Source organism: Petaurus breviceps, unplaced genomic scaffold, assembly GCF_028583685.1.
Source record: "Petaurus breviceps papuanus isolate PSGF00001 unplaced genomic scaffold, PetGlider_PUasm1.0 90683, whole genome shotgun sequence".
Lineage (NCBI taxonomy): Eukaryota > Metazoa > Chordata > Mammalia > Diprotodontia > Petauridae > Petaurus > Petaurus breviceps.
In genome coordinates, this window is record NW_027187308.1 from 6,849,016 (window position 1) to 6,870,139 (window position 21,124).

The window sequence follows — 21,124 nt, forward strand, 5'->3', positions numbered from 1 at the left end:
CTCTCTCTCTTTCTCTCCCTCTCTCCCTCTTTCCCTCCCTCTCTCTCTCTTTCTTTCTTTCCCTCTCTCCCTCCCTCCCTCCCCCCCCCCCCCCCTCCCCCCCCCTCTCTCCCTCTCTCCCTCCTTTCCTCTCTTTCTCCACTCCCCTTTCCCCCTCTTCCTTTCTCATGACATGAATACTTACATGTCATCACAAAATCAATACATATAGTCCAACTCCTTTACAGATGGGTAAACTGAAGCACTGACCAACCATTTGGTTGGTCCCAGATTGCATAAATCACTAGTGTTAGAGGTGGGGCTAAAAGCCAGGTCTCTCCTGATTCCTAGGCCAATGCTTATTCTACTCTATTATGCTCCTGCTATCTGTTTATCTCATGGTCGAGCTAGGTTGTTTTTAATTGCTTTTTCCCCTCAAAGAGCACCAACAGACCCCTTCTATTTTACTTTTAGAGTAACTTTAAATACAGTCTTATGCGTGTGGCAGCATTAACACTACTCCAAGCATGCTTGGTCATATGTAATAAGAAGAGGTAACAGTTATTAATTTTAAATTGCTTTGTAGTGACAAATATCAGAACATACAGAACTTATACCACATTAAAACTTTGGGGATGCCCTCATATGAGAGCTCCAAACTCCATTTTTAAAAGTACCATACCCTTTGAACACATTTTCTAGCTACTTTTTTTCCTTCCTTTCTAAATAAAGCACCATCTTAAAAGAACACAAAAAGAGCCAGGCACCGGGCAGTTGTTTAGATCTGGTTTCATTTAAGTATTATTTTCTTTAAAAGCCTTAAGAAAGTACATGCTCCAATTGTCTGACTGGTAGAGTTCCTATTTTCCATTTTAGCATCCTTTACACAGTGAAAAATCTCATAATTTTTTTCAGGCTTTATATAAGCAGTTAACTGGGTCAGTGGATAAAGTCAAGTCTTGGATGAAAGATGATCTGAGTTCAAATCCTACCTCAGACACTTACTAGCTATGTGATTCCATGCAAGTCACTTAACCTCTCTATGCCTCAGTTTCCTCATCTGTAAAGTTGGATTAATAATTCCACCTATCTCACAATATTATTGGAAGGATCAAATGAATTAACATACATAAAGGACTTTGCAAAATGCAAAGTACTATGGAAATGTTCATTTAAAATATATATATAGGGAAATGATCAAATAAAATAATTTCATCATTTCCCTAATGTTATCATAAATCAGATCAAATACAATACATATATATTTATATATACTAGTATGTATATGCATAGATATATGGAATACATTGAGAAATTTAATTCCTACTTTCTTTACAGCCAAAAATAGGACAACTTCAGGAACTGTTAGGCCTAAACCCAATGGAATTTCACAAGAAACAGGTAATGATCCAAAAGATGCTTTCTTTTAATACTAACTAGAATATTCATTGTCTAACAATTCTGCCAAATTTCCACATCAATTTCCTTGGAGTAATAAATATACACACACATACACATGCACACACATACACATATATGACTTTATGCAAGATGGAATCCCAGAATCTGCTGTTGTTTGTATGACTGGAATTAAAAACTGAAACTAATCAGAGACCAAAACTTCAAAAATCATAGAAATGGGACTCATCACTTTTGGAACTTAAATCCAATATGGTAGAAATCACATTCATTCCCAAATGAATAAATTACTAGACCAAATAAACAAGAGTATTTCCCCTAATGTTGAAGCATTTTAGATAAATGATCTTAAAATGGGAAATTTAATAAATGGCTTTCTTTTGAAGTACTGAGGTATCATATTTGTCTTGACAATGAGAATAAAAAAAATCTTTTTTTCCAGTCTATAATTCCAAAAGTGACTTAAAAATTCTTTCTGAAAGTTTGCATATATTCAGTCAGTCAACAAGCATTTATTAAATGCTTACCACATGCCAGATACTTTAATAGATTCTGGAAATACAAATGCAAGAAGAAATAGAGAAAGTCCCTACCATCAAAAAGCTTGCATTCTAATGGGAGAAGACAAGCACAAAAATGGAATCCCAAAAGTAGGTGGGAGTACAAAGGCACCCTACAGGTACCTGGTAGGGGAAGTCCAGAGTATAGCCCAGAGAGGAATTAAACAGGCTGTCCTGGGGACAATCCTTAAATGAAGGTTCTGCAAAAGCCATCTAATCAGAGAGAGAGGTAGCAGGAAGGTATTTCCAGTCGGTGAATTCTAACATTAGAGGTTTAGTGTGCAGCCTAGAGAGGAATGGGGGCTGAAAGGGGTCACCAAATATGTGTGTGTTATATGTATATGTGTAAGAAGAGGTATGTATGTGTATATATGCAGATACATGTACATATGTAGACATATAAATACATAAAATGTGTGTATATTTTATATATGTTCTATGCATATATATGTATATTAATCAGAGCTATTGATAGGTGATCATTTCTATTTAAATTAAGAGTGGTATTTTGTCCAATTTGGTAAAATGTTGCAACCCTTGTAGGTTCCATAAAACAAAATGATCCCCATTAGATAACACAGACAACCAGATAATACAAATGCCACTGCCAATAGCCCTGGAATTTTTCTATTAATGATGATTAGACTCCCAAATACCAGAATCATCAGATTGGCTAGAGTATTTTGTTACCTAATTCTCAGGGTTTTCCAGTGACTGGATGAACAAAGAATTTATTAAGTACTTACTATGCACAAAGGTGGGGGAGGGAGCATCTCCAGTCATCCTGTTCTATATCTGACCACTGGACCCAGATGGCCCTGGAGAAGAAAGTGAGGCTGGTGACTTTGCACAGCCCTCCCCCACTGTAATCCAATTCGCTTGCAAGTCCTGGCATCATCTTCTTGATGTCATGGTCTTCTTTGAGAACAAGGACAAACCAGACTGCTCTACAAGACCTTTTAAAGCGCTTCCCTTTGTTAGCTGCTATAAAAACCTGGGTTCTGATCCCAGATCTACTAGTCACATAATGTGTGACCCTCGGAACATGGCTTCATTTCTCTGGGACTATCTCTTCATCTGTAAAATGAGAAAGTTGGACTAGATAACTCCAGTGTCCCAGCTATATGTCCTTTGACCCAGTGTAAACATTATAAAAACTATAATGTTTTTAAAATACTTAAAGAACTTCCCCTCACCCTAGTCCCATTCAATACTGATTAGCATTTCATAAGAAAAAAAAAGTGTGATGGGCAATTGCTTAAATTATCAGTCATCAGATTGGTATGTTATATACATGATATTTATGAAATTATCAATATATTTAATTAACTTGAGGATATTATCAGGGTGAAACATAGAGATGTTGCCTTTTTTTTGCAAACTGCTTTCACTCCCCCACTTCTTCAAGGAGCAGTAGTTACAGAATTGCCTTCTCCACACTCTCAATTACATCCCCAATAGGTAGGGAGATGAGAATTTAAGATTGTTGGCATAGAATTATTTCACTTCTGCCTCTAACCCTATTACAAAAGCCAAATAAAAGTCTACAAAGTCCAGAAAACAATGTGTTATTACATTTTTCCTATTAGGAAAAAAATCAGAGTCAGTTTTGTCATGTTCAGTTCAATTCAGCTCTTACTGTGTGCCTACTATGTGCAAGGACCAGTAATGGGCTATATAGTCCTTGTCCATGGACTAGCCTAGTTACCTTTGGAGAGACTTTTAGTGCCAAGTGGGATACAGAGTAGGGATGTGCTTTAGCTAACTCCAATCAGCTCCTGAGAGAGCCAATTGATAAATTTTCAGGGTGAACATTTACACCTCAGGAATCAGCAAATTATACAAATCAGGGCTTGACTTATTGTTTTGTTGATTGTCTAGACTTAAGAAATCAGTAGAGAAAATGTTAATGATGAAGATTAAACTTAAACATATGCCCAGTATATGCCTCCTCTCCCACTTCCCTGGAGAACTAGTTGTTAAACTTACCAGCACATTTCTCATGCTTTTCTGCTCCACCAATTCTAAAAAGGATATGATCTGTGTCTGTAGAAAAAAATACCCACACTGATGAAAATGCAGATCCTTGATGTATATATGGGGCAGTCCACCCCATTAGGTACTGAAGTTACAAGGCAGAAAAAATTAATAATCAGTTTCTACCTTCTAGGTGGAAGAAATTTTTCTAAGGTCTCCTCAGGCAAAGTGAACTTGAAGAATATTGTATTTTGCTTAAGAAAATTGATGTAAAAGTAACATATCTTTGGATTGGATTCTGATTCATAATTTCCATGAGTCTATCCTATATCAATTACTGCTCCAGGGTTACTTTCTAAACACCATTTTAAGGTATTGGTATCTGCAAAAATCTACTCCTCCATAAGTCAGCTATGAGGATATTATCTGCCTTGATTCCCGGTGCTCTGACACTTGTATTTTATATTTTCTAGTTTCCTGTCATGAAACCACTGCCACTGTCTGTTACCATATAAAGTTATTTTGAAATTTTTTCCAAGTATGTTTTTTTCCCCCCGTTCCCTGACTTATCTGAATTTTATCTCCCTTATTCCTTGTAGTATTGATCTGCCCAGGTCATTTAAATATGAATCAATTAGTTAAGAAGTGAGACCTGGGTTTTAGTCTTGTTTCATCTTGTGTGACTTTGGACAAATTATTTTACTTCTCTGGACATCAGTTTTCCTAACAGTAAGATGAAAGAATCGGGTTCAATGTTCTCTAATGTACTTTGAAATTATAACATTTTATCATTCTTCATTTCTCATCTGGACTCTTATAATCAACTTCTAATTAATTTCCCTAACTCTTATCTCTGTCTGTTTTCTGTAAAATTCATCCTTTATACTTCTGCCAAAAGCAATCTTTCTAATACTTGCATCTGGCACTGGGACATTACACATCATTGTAATACCCCTGGTGTTACTATAGGAAAAAAAAACCTTAGTGTTTCCCTATTGCCTACAGGAAAAAAAAAATAATAAATTCTCTTGGCTAATGTTCTAAGCTTTCTATAACCTGGCTCCAATCTACCTTACTAGTACTATCTCATGGTTCTTCCCTTCATAGGCTCAATGCATCTGCCAAATTGAACTACTCACTTTTCTCCAACCATTCTTTTCCCTTTCCACCTCCATGCCTTTCTAGTTGTTGCACATGCTGACCCCTATACCTGAAAGATAACCTTGTCCCCATCTCTTCCTTTCATCATCTTTTCTTTCCTTCAAGACTCCTCTCAGGTAGGATTTCTTCAATGAAGCCTTCATTAATTCTCCAAAGCAAAAGTTAACCCTTCCTTCTTCACTTTCTGTCTTTGGCATCTGGTGTATAGCGGAGGAACAGCTATAAACTCTTCCCTCTTGGTTCATTCACTATCTTCTCTCCTACAAGGTCAGGCTTCATAGCAGCAGAGGTAGCCACAGGGCAGTAGGAGGTGCTGTTGCAGTATCTTTTCATCCTCTGGTCCAATGGAGAAGTCACTCTCTTCTCCTCAATATTCTTTTCTCAAAGTTTTGCAGACCCTACTTTCTCCTGGTTGCCCTGACCACTTCTCAGTTATTTTTGCTGACTCTTCATCCAGATGGCACCTACTACTTCTGGGTATCCCCTAAGGCTCTGTCCTGGGCCCTCTTCTCTTTTTCCTCTATATTATTTCATTTGGAGATCTCCATGGATTCAATTACCACTTCTATGCAAATGATTCTTTGATCTACTCTCTAACCTTGAACATTCTCCTGACCTTTCTTCTCACATCTCCAACCGCCTAGTTGATATCTTGAACTGGATGTCCCATAGATAATTTAAACTCAACATGTCCAAAACTTAACTCATTATCTTTCTGCAAAAACCATCCCTTTTTCCTAACTTCTCTTTGACTATGGAGGGTACCACAATCCTCCCGGTCATCCAGAAAGGCACCCTAGGTATCATCCTCAACTCCATACACTCTCTAATCCCCCCCCATATTAAAGCTGTTGCCAAGTCCTATCAAGTCTACATTGCAACATCTCTCTTCTATGACCCCTTCTTTCCTTTAACTGCCACCATCTTGTCATACCATCACCTAACATCTTCATCACGACATGGCTGAACTATTGCAGTAGGCTGCTGGTTTGTCTCCCTTCTCTCCCCATTCTAGCTAGTCCTTCCTCTATTCAACTATCAAAGCCACCATCCTAAGCTGTTAACTTGACCGTGTCACTTCCTTATTCAATAAGCTCCAGAAGTTTCCTATTGCCTCTAGGATCAAATACAAAATCCTCTGTTTGGCTTTAAAATTTTTCATAATCTGACTCTTTCCACTTTCCCAATTTCTCCTGCCTTAGTCCTTCCCATGTACTCTACGATCCAGTGTCTCTGGCTCCCTTGCTGTTCCTCATGCCACACACTCCACCTCCTGACTGTGTACTTTCCCTGGCCATCCTCAATGCCCAGATCCTCTCCCTCTTCATCTCCACCTCCTGGCTTCCTTGGCTTCATTGAAGTCTCAGTTAAAGTCTCAATTTCTGCGAGGAGTCTTTCCCAGTCCCCCTTAATGCTAGCACCTTCCCTCTGAGCCAACCTCCAGTTTCTCCTGCCTATACCTTGTTCACATCATAGTTGCTTGCATGTTAACTCCCCTACTATAGTGTGAGCCCCTCGAGATAAGGGACAGTTGTTTGCCTTTCTTTGCATCCCCACTGCTTAGCACAGTGACTGACACATATTCAGTTCAGCCATTTTTTATTCGTGGCCAGCTCTTCATGGCCCCATTTTGAGGCTTTCTTGGCAAAGATATGGGAATGGATTGCCATTTCCTTCTTCAACTCCTTTTACAGATGAGGGAACCAAGGCAAACAGGATTAAATGATTTGCCCAGGGTCACAAAGCTAGTAAGTCTCTGAGGCCAGATTTGAACTCAGGAAGATGAGTCTTCTTGATTCCAAGTCCAGTGCTCTAGCCACTGTACCACATAACTGCCTACCTGGCACATAATAAACAATTAACAAATGCTTGTTGATTTGACTATTTTAACAAGCAATCCATCCCCTGCTGCTATGTTGTTTATCTTTTTGCTTACTAAATAAATAAAAATTGAATGTCTTCAAATTTAGTCATAAGTATAGCTCTATTTATAATATTTAATTCCTGCATATTTCAATATTTGAGGACCCATAATTTATATGGTATAATGTGTAGAGCACTAAACTTGGAGTCAGGAAGACCTGAGTTTGAAGCTTGCCTCAGTCATTTGCTAACTATGTGACTCTCAACAAGCCATTTAACTGCTCTGAACTCTCAGTTTACCCATCTATGAAGTGAGAGAGTTGGATTTGATAGTGTCTGAGGTTCCTTCCAATTCTAAATCTATCATTCTATGGTCCCATATTTACATACATGTGAGTCCTTTTTCCCCTGATACTGAATGTAACCTTTTCAAGTCTTAATCCTTATGAGTTGCTATGAGTTTAAAAAAAAAGAATAATTTGATGACCAAATCTCTGCTGATGAGCATCATTGATCTTATTGAGTTTTATGAAGACTGACAGTTGCCAGTCTATTACCAGGCAAGTACTTGGAGCCTTTCCATCATGGTAGAACCTGACAGACTTTGTATTTCACTGGCCTAGCATTTAGGAATCCAGGGTTATTTTCAAACCACAGAATAGGACTTCAGTAACAATTGTATGTTTGCGTTGTGCTCTGATTTCACATCCTGGATTCATTTGACTCTCACAATAACACAAGGACAGATATTCACATTGTAATTAAAAAAAATTTTTTTTTGCTTTTTTTAGAGGGGCAATTTGGGTTAAGTGACTTGCCCAAGGTCACACAGCTAATGTGTGTCAAGTGTCTGAGGCTGGATTTGAACTCAGGTCCTCCTGACTCGAGGGCTGGTGCTCTATTCACTGCACCACCTAGCCACCCCATTGATATTCACATTGTAGAGATGAGGAAATGAAAGATTAAAAATAGTGTTATTGACTCAAGGACACAAGTTTATAAGTAGTAACAAAACCAAGACTTGAACTAATGTCTTCTAACACTAATAATAATTCCTGTTTTTATAGTGCTTTAAAAGCTCTGAACCCTAGTCTTATGGGCCTTCTGCTATGTCTCCCTGGCACAGGATACCACCAAACATGTGAATCATTTATTTTTTGTTCGTTCATTACTTTCATATTTATTAGTGGGTCAATGTTAGTGGTCTCTTAATTTGGAACTGGAATTTTTTTGACAAACAAATGCAATAGAGGTTCCTCTACGCATCTTTGAAAGATACTCTGCCCAGACTTTGAACACTTCTATTTCCAAGCTAATGGTCGTTCATGACAGGACAGGAGATATTTTTGTAATGTATCAAAAAGTGAAGAAAAAGTTGGCTCATCCTTTTCACAGGGAACCCACCCCAAATCAGAGTTTGTATATTTAGGAAAGAGGTTGAGCAATACCCACCACAGATCTGTTGTGGTCATTTAGAAAGCCTGACACTGAGTAATTTATAGATCAATTTCTTTCAAAATAATAATTCACTGTTCTGAGCTTTGCCAGACTTGGTTTAAAACCCCTGACACGAAGAGCTCTATTTCCTGGCTGAGCATCATGACTAGGTAATGTCTCTTTGGGAATATTTTCAAGTTGAATTAGTCAGTGCCAACTAAATCTAATTGGAATTCTAAGGTTGTGTGGTAGCTCTTTTTAAAAAACCACAAAATGAACCCAAGCATACTGGCTGAACATGACACAATTCTGCAGATGAAGTCTTGAGAATACAGGTTAATAAGGCAATACTAAACAAGAAAACAGACCAGTATAAACACCTTTATGTGTATAAACACACTTTACTGTGTGTGTATGTGGGGGGGGAAGAACATCAGATTAATAGGTTTCATGGTCTCTGGCATAATCATAGGTCATAGATCACAAATCATACAAAATCAACAGTCTACCATCATCAAAGGAGCTAAATAAATGTTCATATAGAGCTTTAAGGTTTACAAAGTACTGTGCATAAATTATCTCATTTGGTCTTCAGCACAGTACTATGGGCAGAGTGAATAGAGTGCTGGGTCTGGAGTCAGGAAGACTCATCTTCCTGGGTTCAAATCTGGCTTCAGACACTTACAATCTTTGTGACCCTGGGCAAGAGAAGGAAATGGCAAACCACTCCAGTTCTTTGCCAAGAAAACCCCAAATGGGATCATGAAAAGTTGGACAAAATAGAAAAACAACTAAATTAAATAACACTGTGAAATCAGTGCTCCAGACACAAACATTCAATTAAAACTACAGAATCAGTAATATAAGCATCAGCTTTAAAGTTTGGAAAGTGCTTTCCTCACAAGGTATTATATAATAATGGTACAACTATTATTATTTCCATTTTATAGTTGAGGAAATAGAAAATAACCTAAGGTCCCAAGGCTAGTAAAGCTAGTAATTATCTGAGTTGAGATTTGAACATTGTTCTCACTTCAAGTTCAATATTCTTTCAACTACCTGACATTTCATTTTCAAAAGTTACATCTATAAAAATCAAATATTCCCATAAAAGCTTGAATTCAGTAAAGATATCCAAACTAGAAAAAAAAACTCCTAAGAACAGCTTATTTTTACCCAGATCAAAAAAGAAAGTTCATAAATTAAGTATTATTAGCAGTAAGGAAAAGCTATGTAATTCCAATGACTAAGGTCTACCAATGTTTTTTTCTCAAACTTCAGTGTAATATATCCAAAGGCAAAAATAAACTAAAGGTCTTAATAAGGAAGGTACAACATCCCTCTTTATACAAGAAATCCATATTGTTGGCAATGATTTTTTTAAGTTTCTTTTCAGAATAAGTACATTAAATATACATTATTACCTTTATTTAATAGGTTACACCAAGACAATCTCTGGAGAAAGTAAGCCTTTCAGTGCCCCCAAAAATGCTTCACTTGATACTACAAAAAAACCAGGTAAGAACAGGCCATGCAGCACAACAAAGAATCTCCATTTGCCTTGTATACTGTAATGTAGATACCATCTTGTGGTCCTAGGGAAATGATTCCACATCTTAGAGCTTTAGTTTGCTTTCTCTGTAAATGGGGGTCTTAAAAAAAACAGCAATTCTGGCTATTACAAAATTATGGTGAAGATCAATAAGTACTATACAACTATAGGGGTAAGAACTGTATCTGTGATTTCATTGGTAAAGGGAATTCCCAGAAGCTCCTTCTAATGTCAACTTGTCTACCACTTAGAAAGCTGCTTTAGCACACCGAGAGATTAAGTGACATTTGACCATGGTCAGAAAGCAGATGTCAGGGTAGAATTCCAGCCCAGGCTTTCCTGGCTCCAAGGATAGCTCTCTATCCATTATACAATAGGTGGCATAATTAATTATGTGTACTCCATAAAATACAGAAATGGAAACCTCCCCCCTCCCCACAATCCATCACCTCAAGTCACTAAATCAATACTAATGTAATATATGAATGATGCAAAATTATCAGCAAAACTTTTTCCCATGGGGATGAAAATAGTCTATTGATCAATTAGGTATATAATAGTTTCTTAGATTGTACCACTTTAATAATTATTTTATATTCAATTTTTATTAATCATTTACTGATATTGTTTTCTTTTTTGTGTTTGATTTAATACTGAGATACCACAGTCTGTAAGACACTAGAGGTAATATATAGGTTTGATACTTAACTGGTCAGACATAACTTCATTGTTCTTAAAATTCTTTTTTCCCTTTTTCACTTTTTTATTTCCCTCTAATTACATGTAAAAACAAATTTCAATACTTGTTTTCAAAATTTTTGAGTTCCAAATTCTCTCCCTCTCTTCTTCCCTCCCCCCACATTGAGAAGGCAAGCAATTTGATAGAAGTTAAACATGTGCAGTCTTACAAAACACATTTCCATATTAGTCATGTTGTACAAGTAAGCACCAACCAAAAAAAAAAAAAAACACAAGAAAAAGAAAGTAAAAAAATTGTATGTTTTGATCTGCATTTATTCCATTAGTTCTTACCCTAAGGATGAATAGCATTTCGTAAGTCTTTCTAAATTGTCTTGGATCATTGTAAGGTAGAAAACAGCTAAATCATTTACAGTTATTCATCACACGATATTGCTGTTACTGTGTACAATGTACAATATTCTCCTGGTTCTACTCATTTCACTTTGCATCAGTTCATGTAAGTCTTTCCAGGTTTTTCTGACAGCATCCTTCTTATCATTTCTTATAGCATAATAATATTCTATCACAATCACATATCACAACTTGTTCTGTCATTCCCCAATTGATTTATTAAAATTCTTGCAGAGCGTTTTTTGCATATTTGTTTAGTGGAGATGAATAAAAATGTGGTCAGATTTCAGAACAGCAATGTGTATAATATGATCTTCTAGGTACAGCTCCTGATACTCATCGCCCCACCTTGCCACCTCCTAAACCAACACAGACCCGAAGAAAACCTCTACCACCAAGCAATGTGACTGGCAAGCCAGGAAGTACAGGTATGTCATACTCATACTTCAACACCCCTCCCCCCCATCCCTCCATTTTAATTTTAAATATTTGTCTATCCAATCAGAGTAAATTAGTCCTTAGAGTCCTAGATTGAGATATAAGAAGCATCAGAGCTAACTTACACTTTTAAAAACTCCTCTACCACCTGAATGGATTCTATCTGTGCCATTTTGACTCTGAGGAAGATTGCATGCCATAAGAAGCCACTCTCAGCCATTTGTCATCTGGCCAGATTTGAGTAAGCATCATAATGATGGTGATTAATTCCAACTATTGTGACCCTGATGATTTTCCTTGGATCTTTGTGTGCACAGGACAGAGGGAAGCTTATTCAGATTTTTCAACAGTCAGTAGATGAAGATTATTTTAAATTGCTTACTCATCTTCCAGAAAATAACCTAAAAGGATAATTCTGAGAATCAGAGGTGGGATACACGCCCCTAGTCCCACTTCTGACATTACCTCCAAATGGAAAATTCTGTTGTGTTAAAATAAAACTAGATATTTTGCCAACTAGGAATCACCTTGTTACCACGAGTAACCTCCCCTCCTCCAAAGGTGACAGTTAAACCTACTGGCCCCACCATGCCGAAGAAGACAGAGACTGACAAGAAGCAGCCAACTGCCTCTGTCTCAGAAGAATATGGTGAGTATGGAAGCTGGTTGCCCACTGGGTGCTTGGGTGCAAAGTACAAAGAAATGATCCCATGGTAGGAAAGAAAGAAGCCTGTAAACTAATCAGACGTGCATCTTAGTAGCAGAGCTTCTCTTTTTCTTTCTTTTTGCTTAGGATTCATTTTTGTTGTTCTTTTTGGAAAGGAAGGGAAATAAGATGAAAAATACATTTATGTTTCACTGCAGACAAATTCACATTAGGATATTGAGAGAAACCAAAGATGATGAGGTAAAATGTAAAGGGAATGAGAAAACAGAATCCCAAGTACCAGGATCAAAATGGATTGGTGCAGTGGCATCTTACCTTCCACTCCCCCAAGAGGAGGAGTAGAGAAATGACAAAAGCTCTTGGGAATGTAATAAATGTATATGGGCTGCAGGTAGAGTTCAGCACAGATAGACTTCTGTGGCTATAAAGCCCAGAGTAATGAACTGGGAAGGGACTTGAGGAAGATTCAGAATTGAGACTTTCTTGTTTCTTCATAACATTTTAAAGATTTATTTATTCTATATGCCAATAATATTTATACTAACCCATCTTTTGCAGGTAACTTGACTGACTTTAGCTCAAGCCCTACAAGAGAAACCGATTCCCTGGGGAATCAGCGGTTTATGGGTAGGTCTTACTAGTTGGAAATCCTGTTATGCTGGACTTGACTTTATCATTCTTACTCTTTCTTCTTTCTTTTGTCAAAATGTCACGCAGTCTAATGATCATTTTGGTCAAAACTGTGAAAGTACTTTGCATATAAGTGGTTTCTTCTTACCTCCCCTACCATTTCTTGACTATAATCCTAAAATTTCTTTAAATATTCTTCTGTGCCCTACCAAGTCACTACCCTTGGCAGAAATCAATCTGTTGAAGGATCCATTAGAGTGTATGCTCTTTCAGGTGAGGAGTCATACCTTCTACATCTCCATATCCCCAACATTGCCTGTCAGTGCTCTGCACATAGTAGGCATATAACAAAGTGTGGAATGAGTGAATAGGTGAATAAGTGAAAAAACAAGTTTCTGAGTTAAAATAGATTGGTGCAGAGCTATCCAGTCTTCCATTGTATCTAAGCACAGGAGCAGAGAATTTTTTTTTAAAGGAGCTCTGTTATAAAACATGGGATACAGATAAAGTAAAACATATACTGACATAGAGCAATAAATCCTGCAATACTTTGCAATTTTCAACTCTTAGATCATCAAGTTTCTGAATCATCTATAGCAAGTTTTTTGATTCTATATAGTTTTCTTGCTGTAATTCCCAAATCATCTTAGCTCAAAAGTTAAAAAATAATTCTAATTTTAACCTAAGAACAATATTTTTATGAAGGTATGATGTGGTGTGGCTATTGCCAAAAATAATAATAATAAATTCATTCAAAACATTTAATTTCAAGGTAAACAGTGATTTGAATTGGCATAGAAGGTAAAGGGAAGGGAATATGCATTTATTAATCACCTACTGCATGCCAGGCATTATGCTAATTGATTTCCAAATATTGTCTCATTTGAGCTTCACGATAATCCTGGGAGGTAGGTGCTATTATTGTCCCATTTTACAGTTGAGGAAACTGAGGCAAGCAGAGGTTAGGTGACTTGGCCAGGTTCAAACAGTCACTTAGTCACTCAGTTCTTCCTGATTTCAAGCCCACTGTGACACCTAGCTGTAAAGGGTAGAGCACTGAATTTGGAGATAGAATCTGAGTTCAAATGCTATCTATGTTACTTTCTGCCTATATGACTATGGGCAAATTACTTGACATCTCTGTGTTTCAGTTTCCTCATTTGTAAAACCAAAGTCCAAGCATAGAATCTATGATGATCCTATGAGTAATAAATCTCCTTACTCTCCTCCATCTGTGGGGACAGTTGAAAGTGGACTGTGATATAATTACACCTGGTCAGGTACCTGCTCCCTAGAATTACAATGGAAGTGGACACTTGCTTTCAATATGTCTTTTAAGCTGCAGGGACTAAACAGTAATGATTTCCTTCTCGTAGCTCCTCACGTGAAATACATTCCGAAGCCTGAGGATGAGCCCTGTTCTATCACTGATTCGATGAAGCGGTTCCCAAAAGAGGAGGTGTCAGAGGAGAACCCTACAGGCCCACCCCAGAACCCTCCTACCAACCTCACTGTGGTCACAGTGGAAGGATGTTCATCATTCGTCATACTAGACTGGGACAAGCCACAGAACGACACAGTCACTGGTCAGTCAATGAAAAGACTTTTAACCCTAATTGATAAGTGTCTTGTTTTGAGCATGTGGTGAGACGGTATGAATGCTTGCTTTCTGTGTTCATGACATTTATTATTTATTCTTGGCCTGTTTTCATGTAGGCGCTACCAGATCCCAAGTTCTGCTCTTGGTGTGAGAATGTGTTGCTTTGGTCAAGTGTAACCAAGGTGATCGTACGATCACGTACAGCATGATTCAATGGATAGAGTGCTGGGTTGGAATCCTGCCTCAGACTCTAATTATCACTGTGACCCTGGACAAATCACTTAGTTTCTCTGGGTCTGATCTTTTGGTTTGGGGTTGTTTTCAAGAAGTATAGTGTAGTAGAGGTGGCATTAGACCTGAAATCAGAAAGAACTAGGTTCAAATCCATTCTTAGACACTTGGTTTCCTCATTTGTAAAATGAGGGTGTTGGGCTGTATGGCATCTAAACTCTGTTTCATATCTAAATGTATGATCCTAGATCACTTTACCATCTTGGTCCTCAGGGTCCTTATCTACAAAATGCAGGGAACAGACTGATTATTACTGATGATTGCAATTTTCTTAAATTATCCAATCAAATGTCACTACTTTGTCATGGTGTGATAGCTGCTGTTGTTCAGTCATTTTTTAGTCATGTGCAACTTTTCTTGGGGCTTTCTTGGCAAAGATACTGAAGTGATCTACCATTTTCTTCTCCAACTCATTTTACAAATGAGGAAACTTAGGTAAACAGGGTTAAATGACACACTAGCTAAGTGTCTAAGGTCAGATTTGAACTCACGAAGATGAATCTTCCTGACTCCAGGGACAGCACTCTGTGTACTGTGGCACCACCTAGCAGCCCCATGGTGGTAACTATGGGTTCTTAAAGGCTATGTCAGCTGAATGTAAGCTCTGCCAGGTTCTACCAAGCTGAAAACACTTTTAGTATGTTGTGGACCACAAGATGCATTTGCCCTTCAAGGGCACTCCTCACTCGGTTTGGAGGGGCCCAACCCCAGATCAGCTGTACATTGGCAAATTTTCTAAAGAGCAATTAATGAAAACCATCTATTAAGGCTTAGATGAATGGCAAAATTTTGGATCTAGGTTGGGGAAAATTATCCAAAGTGATGTAATAAAAAATCCATGAAACATTCAATCCATCAACAAGTATATATTAGCTGCCTATGATGTTCCAGAAACCGTACATTATTGTTGTTGTTGTTCAGTCATCTTTCAGTCGCGTCTGACTCTTTTTACCCCATTTGGGGTTCTCTTGGCAAAGATACTGGAGTGTTTTGCCATTTCCCCCAACTCATTTTGCAGATGAGGAAATTGAGGCAAACAGGGTTAAGCGACTTGCCCAATCACAACGAGTAAGTTGAGACCAGATTTGAACTCAGGAAAGTCTTCCTAACTCCAGGACAACCACTCTATCCACTGTACCAACTAGCTGTCCGGAACAGTACAACAAAGGCATCAAAGTATAAAAAGCCAAAAAAGTGAGAAGAAAAGGAATGGAGAACATTAGACTCAGTTTAAGGAACACATTTAGATTCATGGGGATAGAACAATTGAAACATGCAAACCTATAATGCACAATCAATTAAAAAGCATTTTTTCTGCATCTGTTGTGTTTCATATACTATCAATACAACTACAGTAAATAAAGCAAATTCTACTCATGAGGAGCTTATATTCTAACAAGGGAGACATCAGAGATGTATTGGGATACTTGCAGAACAAATGTAAAGAGAATGAATGCAAAGAAAAAGAAAGTTGTGAAAGATGCAGGCAGAAGGCACAATGTTCAGGTACTTCCACTTAACATTCTGGATGCCGGTGTAGGGAAATGAGGCATCCAGGAGGGAGGGTGTAAGAAGTGAGTGAACAGAAGAGGATTAAGGATTAATTAAGCATTCAGGGAAGATTTAGGACCTGCCCAAATCCTTTCACAGGCTTCAGTTTAATAATCGCTCATATTTATGTAACCTTTTAAAAGTACACAACATTTTCCTTCTAATAATCCTGTGAGGTTAGTATTGAAAGTATCAATTTTACATTTTACAAACAAGGAAACCAAGACTCCAAAAAGTTAGGTGGTGTATTGCATTTTTATTTATTTTGTTAAATGTTTCCCAGTTACATTTTTATCCCAGAATGATGTCTGCTTTGTTTAGAGCTGTGAGTACATAAAAATGCTTTCTGGCATGACATTCAGATTTACTTGTGGAAATGTTGACATACTTTTATTAGACAAGAATATTCATCAAGGCAGTAGCTTGTTCTCAAAAAAATAACTGTGAGAAAAGAGTATAAGCAGAGCATGGTTTATTTTGTTAATTTATTTTTCACTAAGAATATTTGTCAGAGCTAGTTTTTTTTCATAGCAATATGTGCACATGCTTGGGCTGCCACCACTAGATTTTAAACTCTTAAGGCAAATATCAATTTCTCTACTTCCTTGATTATACCTCCCACAGCACCTAATACTTCAATTTGCACACAGTTTGTATATAAGAGCTATTATTGACTGTCTAATCTGTGATCAGAGACATAAGCTACCAAGACTCAAAGCAACAATAGCAACATCTTGAGTTTTCACTAGTAGTCAAAATTTTTGAAATATGTATCAAGCAGCTACCAAAGTTCTTCCAAGTGTATATTCCTGAAAAATGTAAATCTTAAAGTACAATATCAATTTGGAAATGATCATTTATAACTTGGAGCAGTTAAGTGATACAGTGAATAGAGCACCAGATCTGGAGTCAGAAAGACTCATCTTCATGAATTCAAGTCTGGCCTCAGACACTTAGTATGTGACCCTGAACACTTAACATGTTTACCTCATCTGTCAAATGAACTAGAGAAGGAAATGGCAAACAACTCCAATATCTTTGCCAAGAGAGCTCCAAATGGGGTCACAAAGAATCAGACATGACGGAAAATGATTCAAGAACAAAAACCTGGAAAAAAATTCTAGATTTGGTAACTAATTATTTCACTTTAAACTTATGGAGTAATTATTCAATTAACTAATGTATTATACTGGAAAGAAGATTATATCTGGCATTAAAAGATGAGTACAATTCCTGGTTCTACCACTTAACTGGTTGTCTTATCTCATGGGAGACCCTTAACCTCTCTGACTCAATTTCTTCAACTGTAAAATGGAAATAATAATAATTGAGCTTCCTCAAGGCTGTTGTAAGGAAATTGCTTCATAATCTTAAATATTTATATTCATGTTAACATTGTTATTATTTGATTAATTTTTTCTTTCTCTCTTTTTTTTAAGAATATGAAGTTAGATCCAAAGAAAATGGGGCACCTACTGGGAAGAAGGAGTCTGTTCAAACTACAAATCAAACCTTCTCTACTATAGAAAATCTAAAACCAAACACAAGGTAAGACGATTTTACCATTTACTGAACAAATTCAATAGCCATCAATTGATATTGTGTTTGTGTCAGTTAGCATTTGAATATAGATCACTTCCATGTTATGTGGCCATGTGTGCTACAACAGATGAACTCTTGGAGAAAGCATGGAGATGTTGGAAAGAGTGCTGGGTTTAGAGGTAGAAGTGACCAGTGTTTGAATTCTGTCCCCATCACTTACTTATTGTATGTCTCTGGCTAGTCATTTCAACTTTCTGAATCTGTTTCCTCATTGATTAAATAGAAATGCTAACAACCATAGTACCAGCCTGGAAGAATTGTGGTGAGGATTAAGGGAGCACTGCACATTTAATTATTAAAGCAGGAAAAGACAATTATACCCAATGACAAACAAAATTATTCCTTTCTTAACAAAAATCATCTTTTCCATTTATGGTATTAAAACACTGTCAGAGCTGAGATGTATGTAAGTAGATTGTGGTTCAACTAAAAAATATATTTCAAAGAAGAAAAGAACCTTATATACCAATAAAAAACAACCTTCCCAATCGCACTAGGACTTGGAAGCCTGTTTCCTAACCTTTTGATCATGTGGTTTTTCTTCTCTGATCCCTCCCCTGTTTCTTCAAGTCATTTGTTTTGTTCTCTCTTATTGATATCTTTTGATTTTATATCACAATTCTTTCCCAACAAAGGCTTTGAACCCTCCCTTGCAACAGCAAAAAAATGAAGCAGAAATAAAAGACAGAGGGACCTTGTCTGACAACACATACGTGTTCATCACACATAGTCTCTCCACCCCTCTAAAGAGAAAGGGGCCTTGAAGTTCATCATCTGTTCTCTGGGACATGTATTAGTATAATCATCCCAATTCAGAGTTCAGAGGCCTCTTACTATTGTTTTCATTTACATTGGCATAGTCACTGTGTATATGTTCCCTTGTTGTTCAGTCATTTCAGTCATGTCTGACTCTTCATGACCTGTTTAGGGTTTTCTTGGCAAAGACACCAGAGTTATTTGCCATTTCTTTCTAAAACTCATTTTGTAGATAAGGAAACTGAGGCAAAAAAATGATAAGTGATTTGCCCAGCATCACCAAGCTAGTAAGTGTCCAAGGCCAGATTTGAACTCATGCAGATGAGTTTTCCCAACTCCAGGCCTTACACTCTATCCACTGTGCCACCTAGCTGCCCCATATGTTCCCTTGGTTCTGCTTAATTCACTTTGTATTGGTACACAAAAGTCTCCCCATATTTCTCTGAAGTCCTCAGATTTGTCATTTCTTATGTTCAATACTATTCCATTTCTTTTACAAACCATAATTTGTTCAGCCATTACCCAGTCTAAGGACTTTCCTTTTCCAATTTATGGCTACCACAAAATCTTGATATCTTTTTCAAGTAAAAGAGACCAGAACAAAACCTGACCAAGCAGAGCTTGTCTATGGGCCATAGTCCAGAGATAGAAAGAGATGGGTTTTAAGCCTAGCAATAGTAAACTTAAAAAAAAATCTGTTTTTCAAAGAAAAATAATCTATGGTGGGTGCCAGGTTTCCATGGCCTTCTGTGTTAGAAATCCTTAGTTCTGAACTATAAAAGGGATACATTGGTTTCCTAGAAGTACCTTTTCTTGAAAAGATGGCTTACTGACATTTTTAAGCTATCACAAGAAAAAAGTACAAATAATAATTTTTCTTAAAGGCCATGAGTTAAGCCAAAATATACATATCATTCAGTAAAAGCCTACTTGATGAACTTCATCCTGTTTCTTGGCAAGAACGACAGCAATTGAGAACAAGAGAGAGCCTTCTCTATGCTATAATGTATTTTTAGATAGGTGTAAAAAGGAAATGGTTATTTTATTTTAACTTTTTAATAGGCAGATTTGGGAGGTTGGATAAGTTTTCCTTCCATTTCCTGCTTTTTATTAAACTTAAGTAAAAAAAATATTGGTATAGTTCAGTATCTTCACTGACTGGCATCAAACTCAGAAAATGTTCATTGTGTTTCTTTTCTGAATAAGAAAAACGAAAGCTCTAACCCAAATAGACATCACTTTGTTAACCCTGTTTCAGTTCAACTAATGGATAATATTAGATCCCTACTGATAATGAGAAGTATTTGTTTATAATTGCAAGTATTCATAACAAAACATGCTTTAGCAAGGATGTTTCTTGGACATCATAAGAAATTGGATGATGTGTAGGTACAAGAAGAAATTCCCCTAAATCTGAGCCCCATTTCATCTGAAATCAAAGACTAACCAAAGCCAGAAAAGTCTCTCCCAGATGCCCGATGGGAATGCTTTGGGTGCTATGTTGATTTAAACTTCTAAATTCTCATGGCGAAAAGGACATGATTCTTCCCTCAGCCCTCAATGAAGTAGACTCTGCTTATCTTTTACCCATATCCCAATCTGACTACAGTTTCACATCTTCCCCTCCTGGTCTAGTGGGCAATCCTAGGAATGACTTCCATATCAGAATAACCCTACCTAGATCCTTCTTTTGGGAAAATTATATTTAGTCAAGACAAGGGATACCCAGGCTCAGAAATACCTCTGCCAGATCATAATAAATTTGAGTAAAATATTGTTTCTCTTTGCTTCATGAAAATATTTTTATACCTGTTATTTCTTAAATGTTATTTTTAAAGTTTATGCTTGTGAAATCTCATGTATAGTGCCATCCAACCAATGTTCAAAGAGAGATGCAATTTTTTCGGTAGTTCTTAATTTAAAAACAGATTATGGTCAGAAAATTCTTTTGAGAGTTAGGTGTTTGAAACCTGAAATGCCTTTTTCACATAGAAAAACAATGTTATAGGGGCAGTTAAGTGGTGCAGTAGATAGAGCACCGGCCCTGGAGTTAGGAAGATCTGAGTTCAAATTTTACCTCAGATACTTGACACTTAGCAGCTGTGTGACCCTAGGCAAATTACTTAATCCTGATTGCCTTGCCAAAAAAAAAAAAACCAATAATGTTATAAATGGTGGTTAGCTCCCCAGAACTTTTAACAAAACTTTATTTTGACATGTCTCCTGAACTATAATTTATAAAAACATTTCAATGAGAAGATTTAGCACTAATTCTAATTCAGGAAACTGGAAAAATATCTTTCTTGGCTAGCAAAATAATTAGTCAATCAACAAGCATTTATAAATGACCTACTATGTGTCAAGCCCTAAAGATAGAAATACAAAGAATGAAACAATCTCTATTCCTTTCAAGATTTCTTTCAATCTCTATTCACTTTCATTCCAATGATGGCAATAAGAAGAAGAAAGAAAGAAAGAAAGAAAGAAAGAAAGAAAGAAAGAAAGAAAGAAAGAAAGAAAGAAAGAAAGAAAGAAAGAAAGAAAGAAAG

At 36.9% G+C, this 21,124-nt stretch overlaps 1 protein-coding gene across 12 annotated transcripts in view; it reads left to right on the plus strand.

Annotated features, from left to right (window-relative positions):
- Window positions 1-21,124, plus strand: part of ABI3BP (ABI family member 3 binding protein) — a 309,603-nt gene that overhangs the window by 267,310 nt on the left and 21,169 nt on the right. For all 12 annotated transcript variants that reach the window (XM_069065333.1, XM_069065335.1, XM_069065337.1 and 9 more), the window contains 7 exons: window positions 1,318-1,380; window positions 9,834-9,914; window positions 11,361-11,468; window positions 11,999-12,127; window positions 12,704-12,772; window positions 14,152-14,361; window positions 17,657-17,765. In XM_069065333.1, coding sequence (XP_068921434.1) covers window positions 1,318-1,380; window positions 9,834-9,914; window positions 11,361-11,468; window positions 11,999-12,127; window positions 12,704-12,772; window positions 14,152-14,361; window positions 17,657-17,765 — 769 coding nt within the window. The remainder of the gene's footprint in view (window positions 1-1,317; window positions 1,381-9,833; window positions 9,915-11,360; window positions 11,469-11,998; window positions 12,128-12,703; window positions 12,773-14,151; window positions 14,362-17,656; window positions 17,766-21,124) is intronic.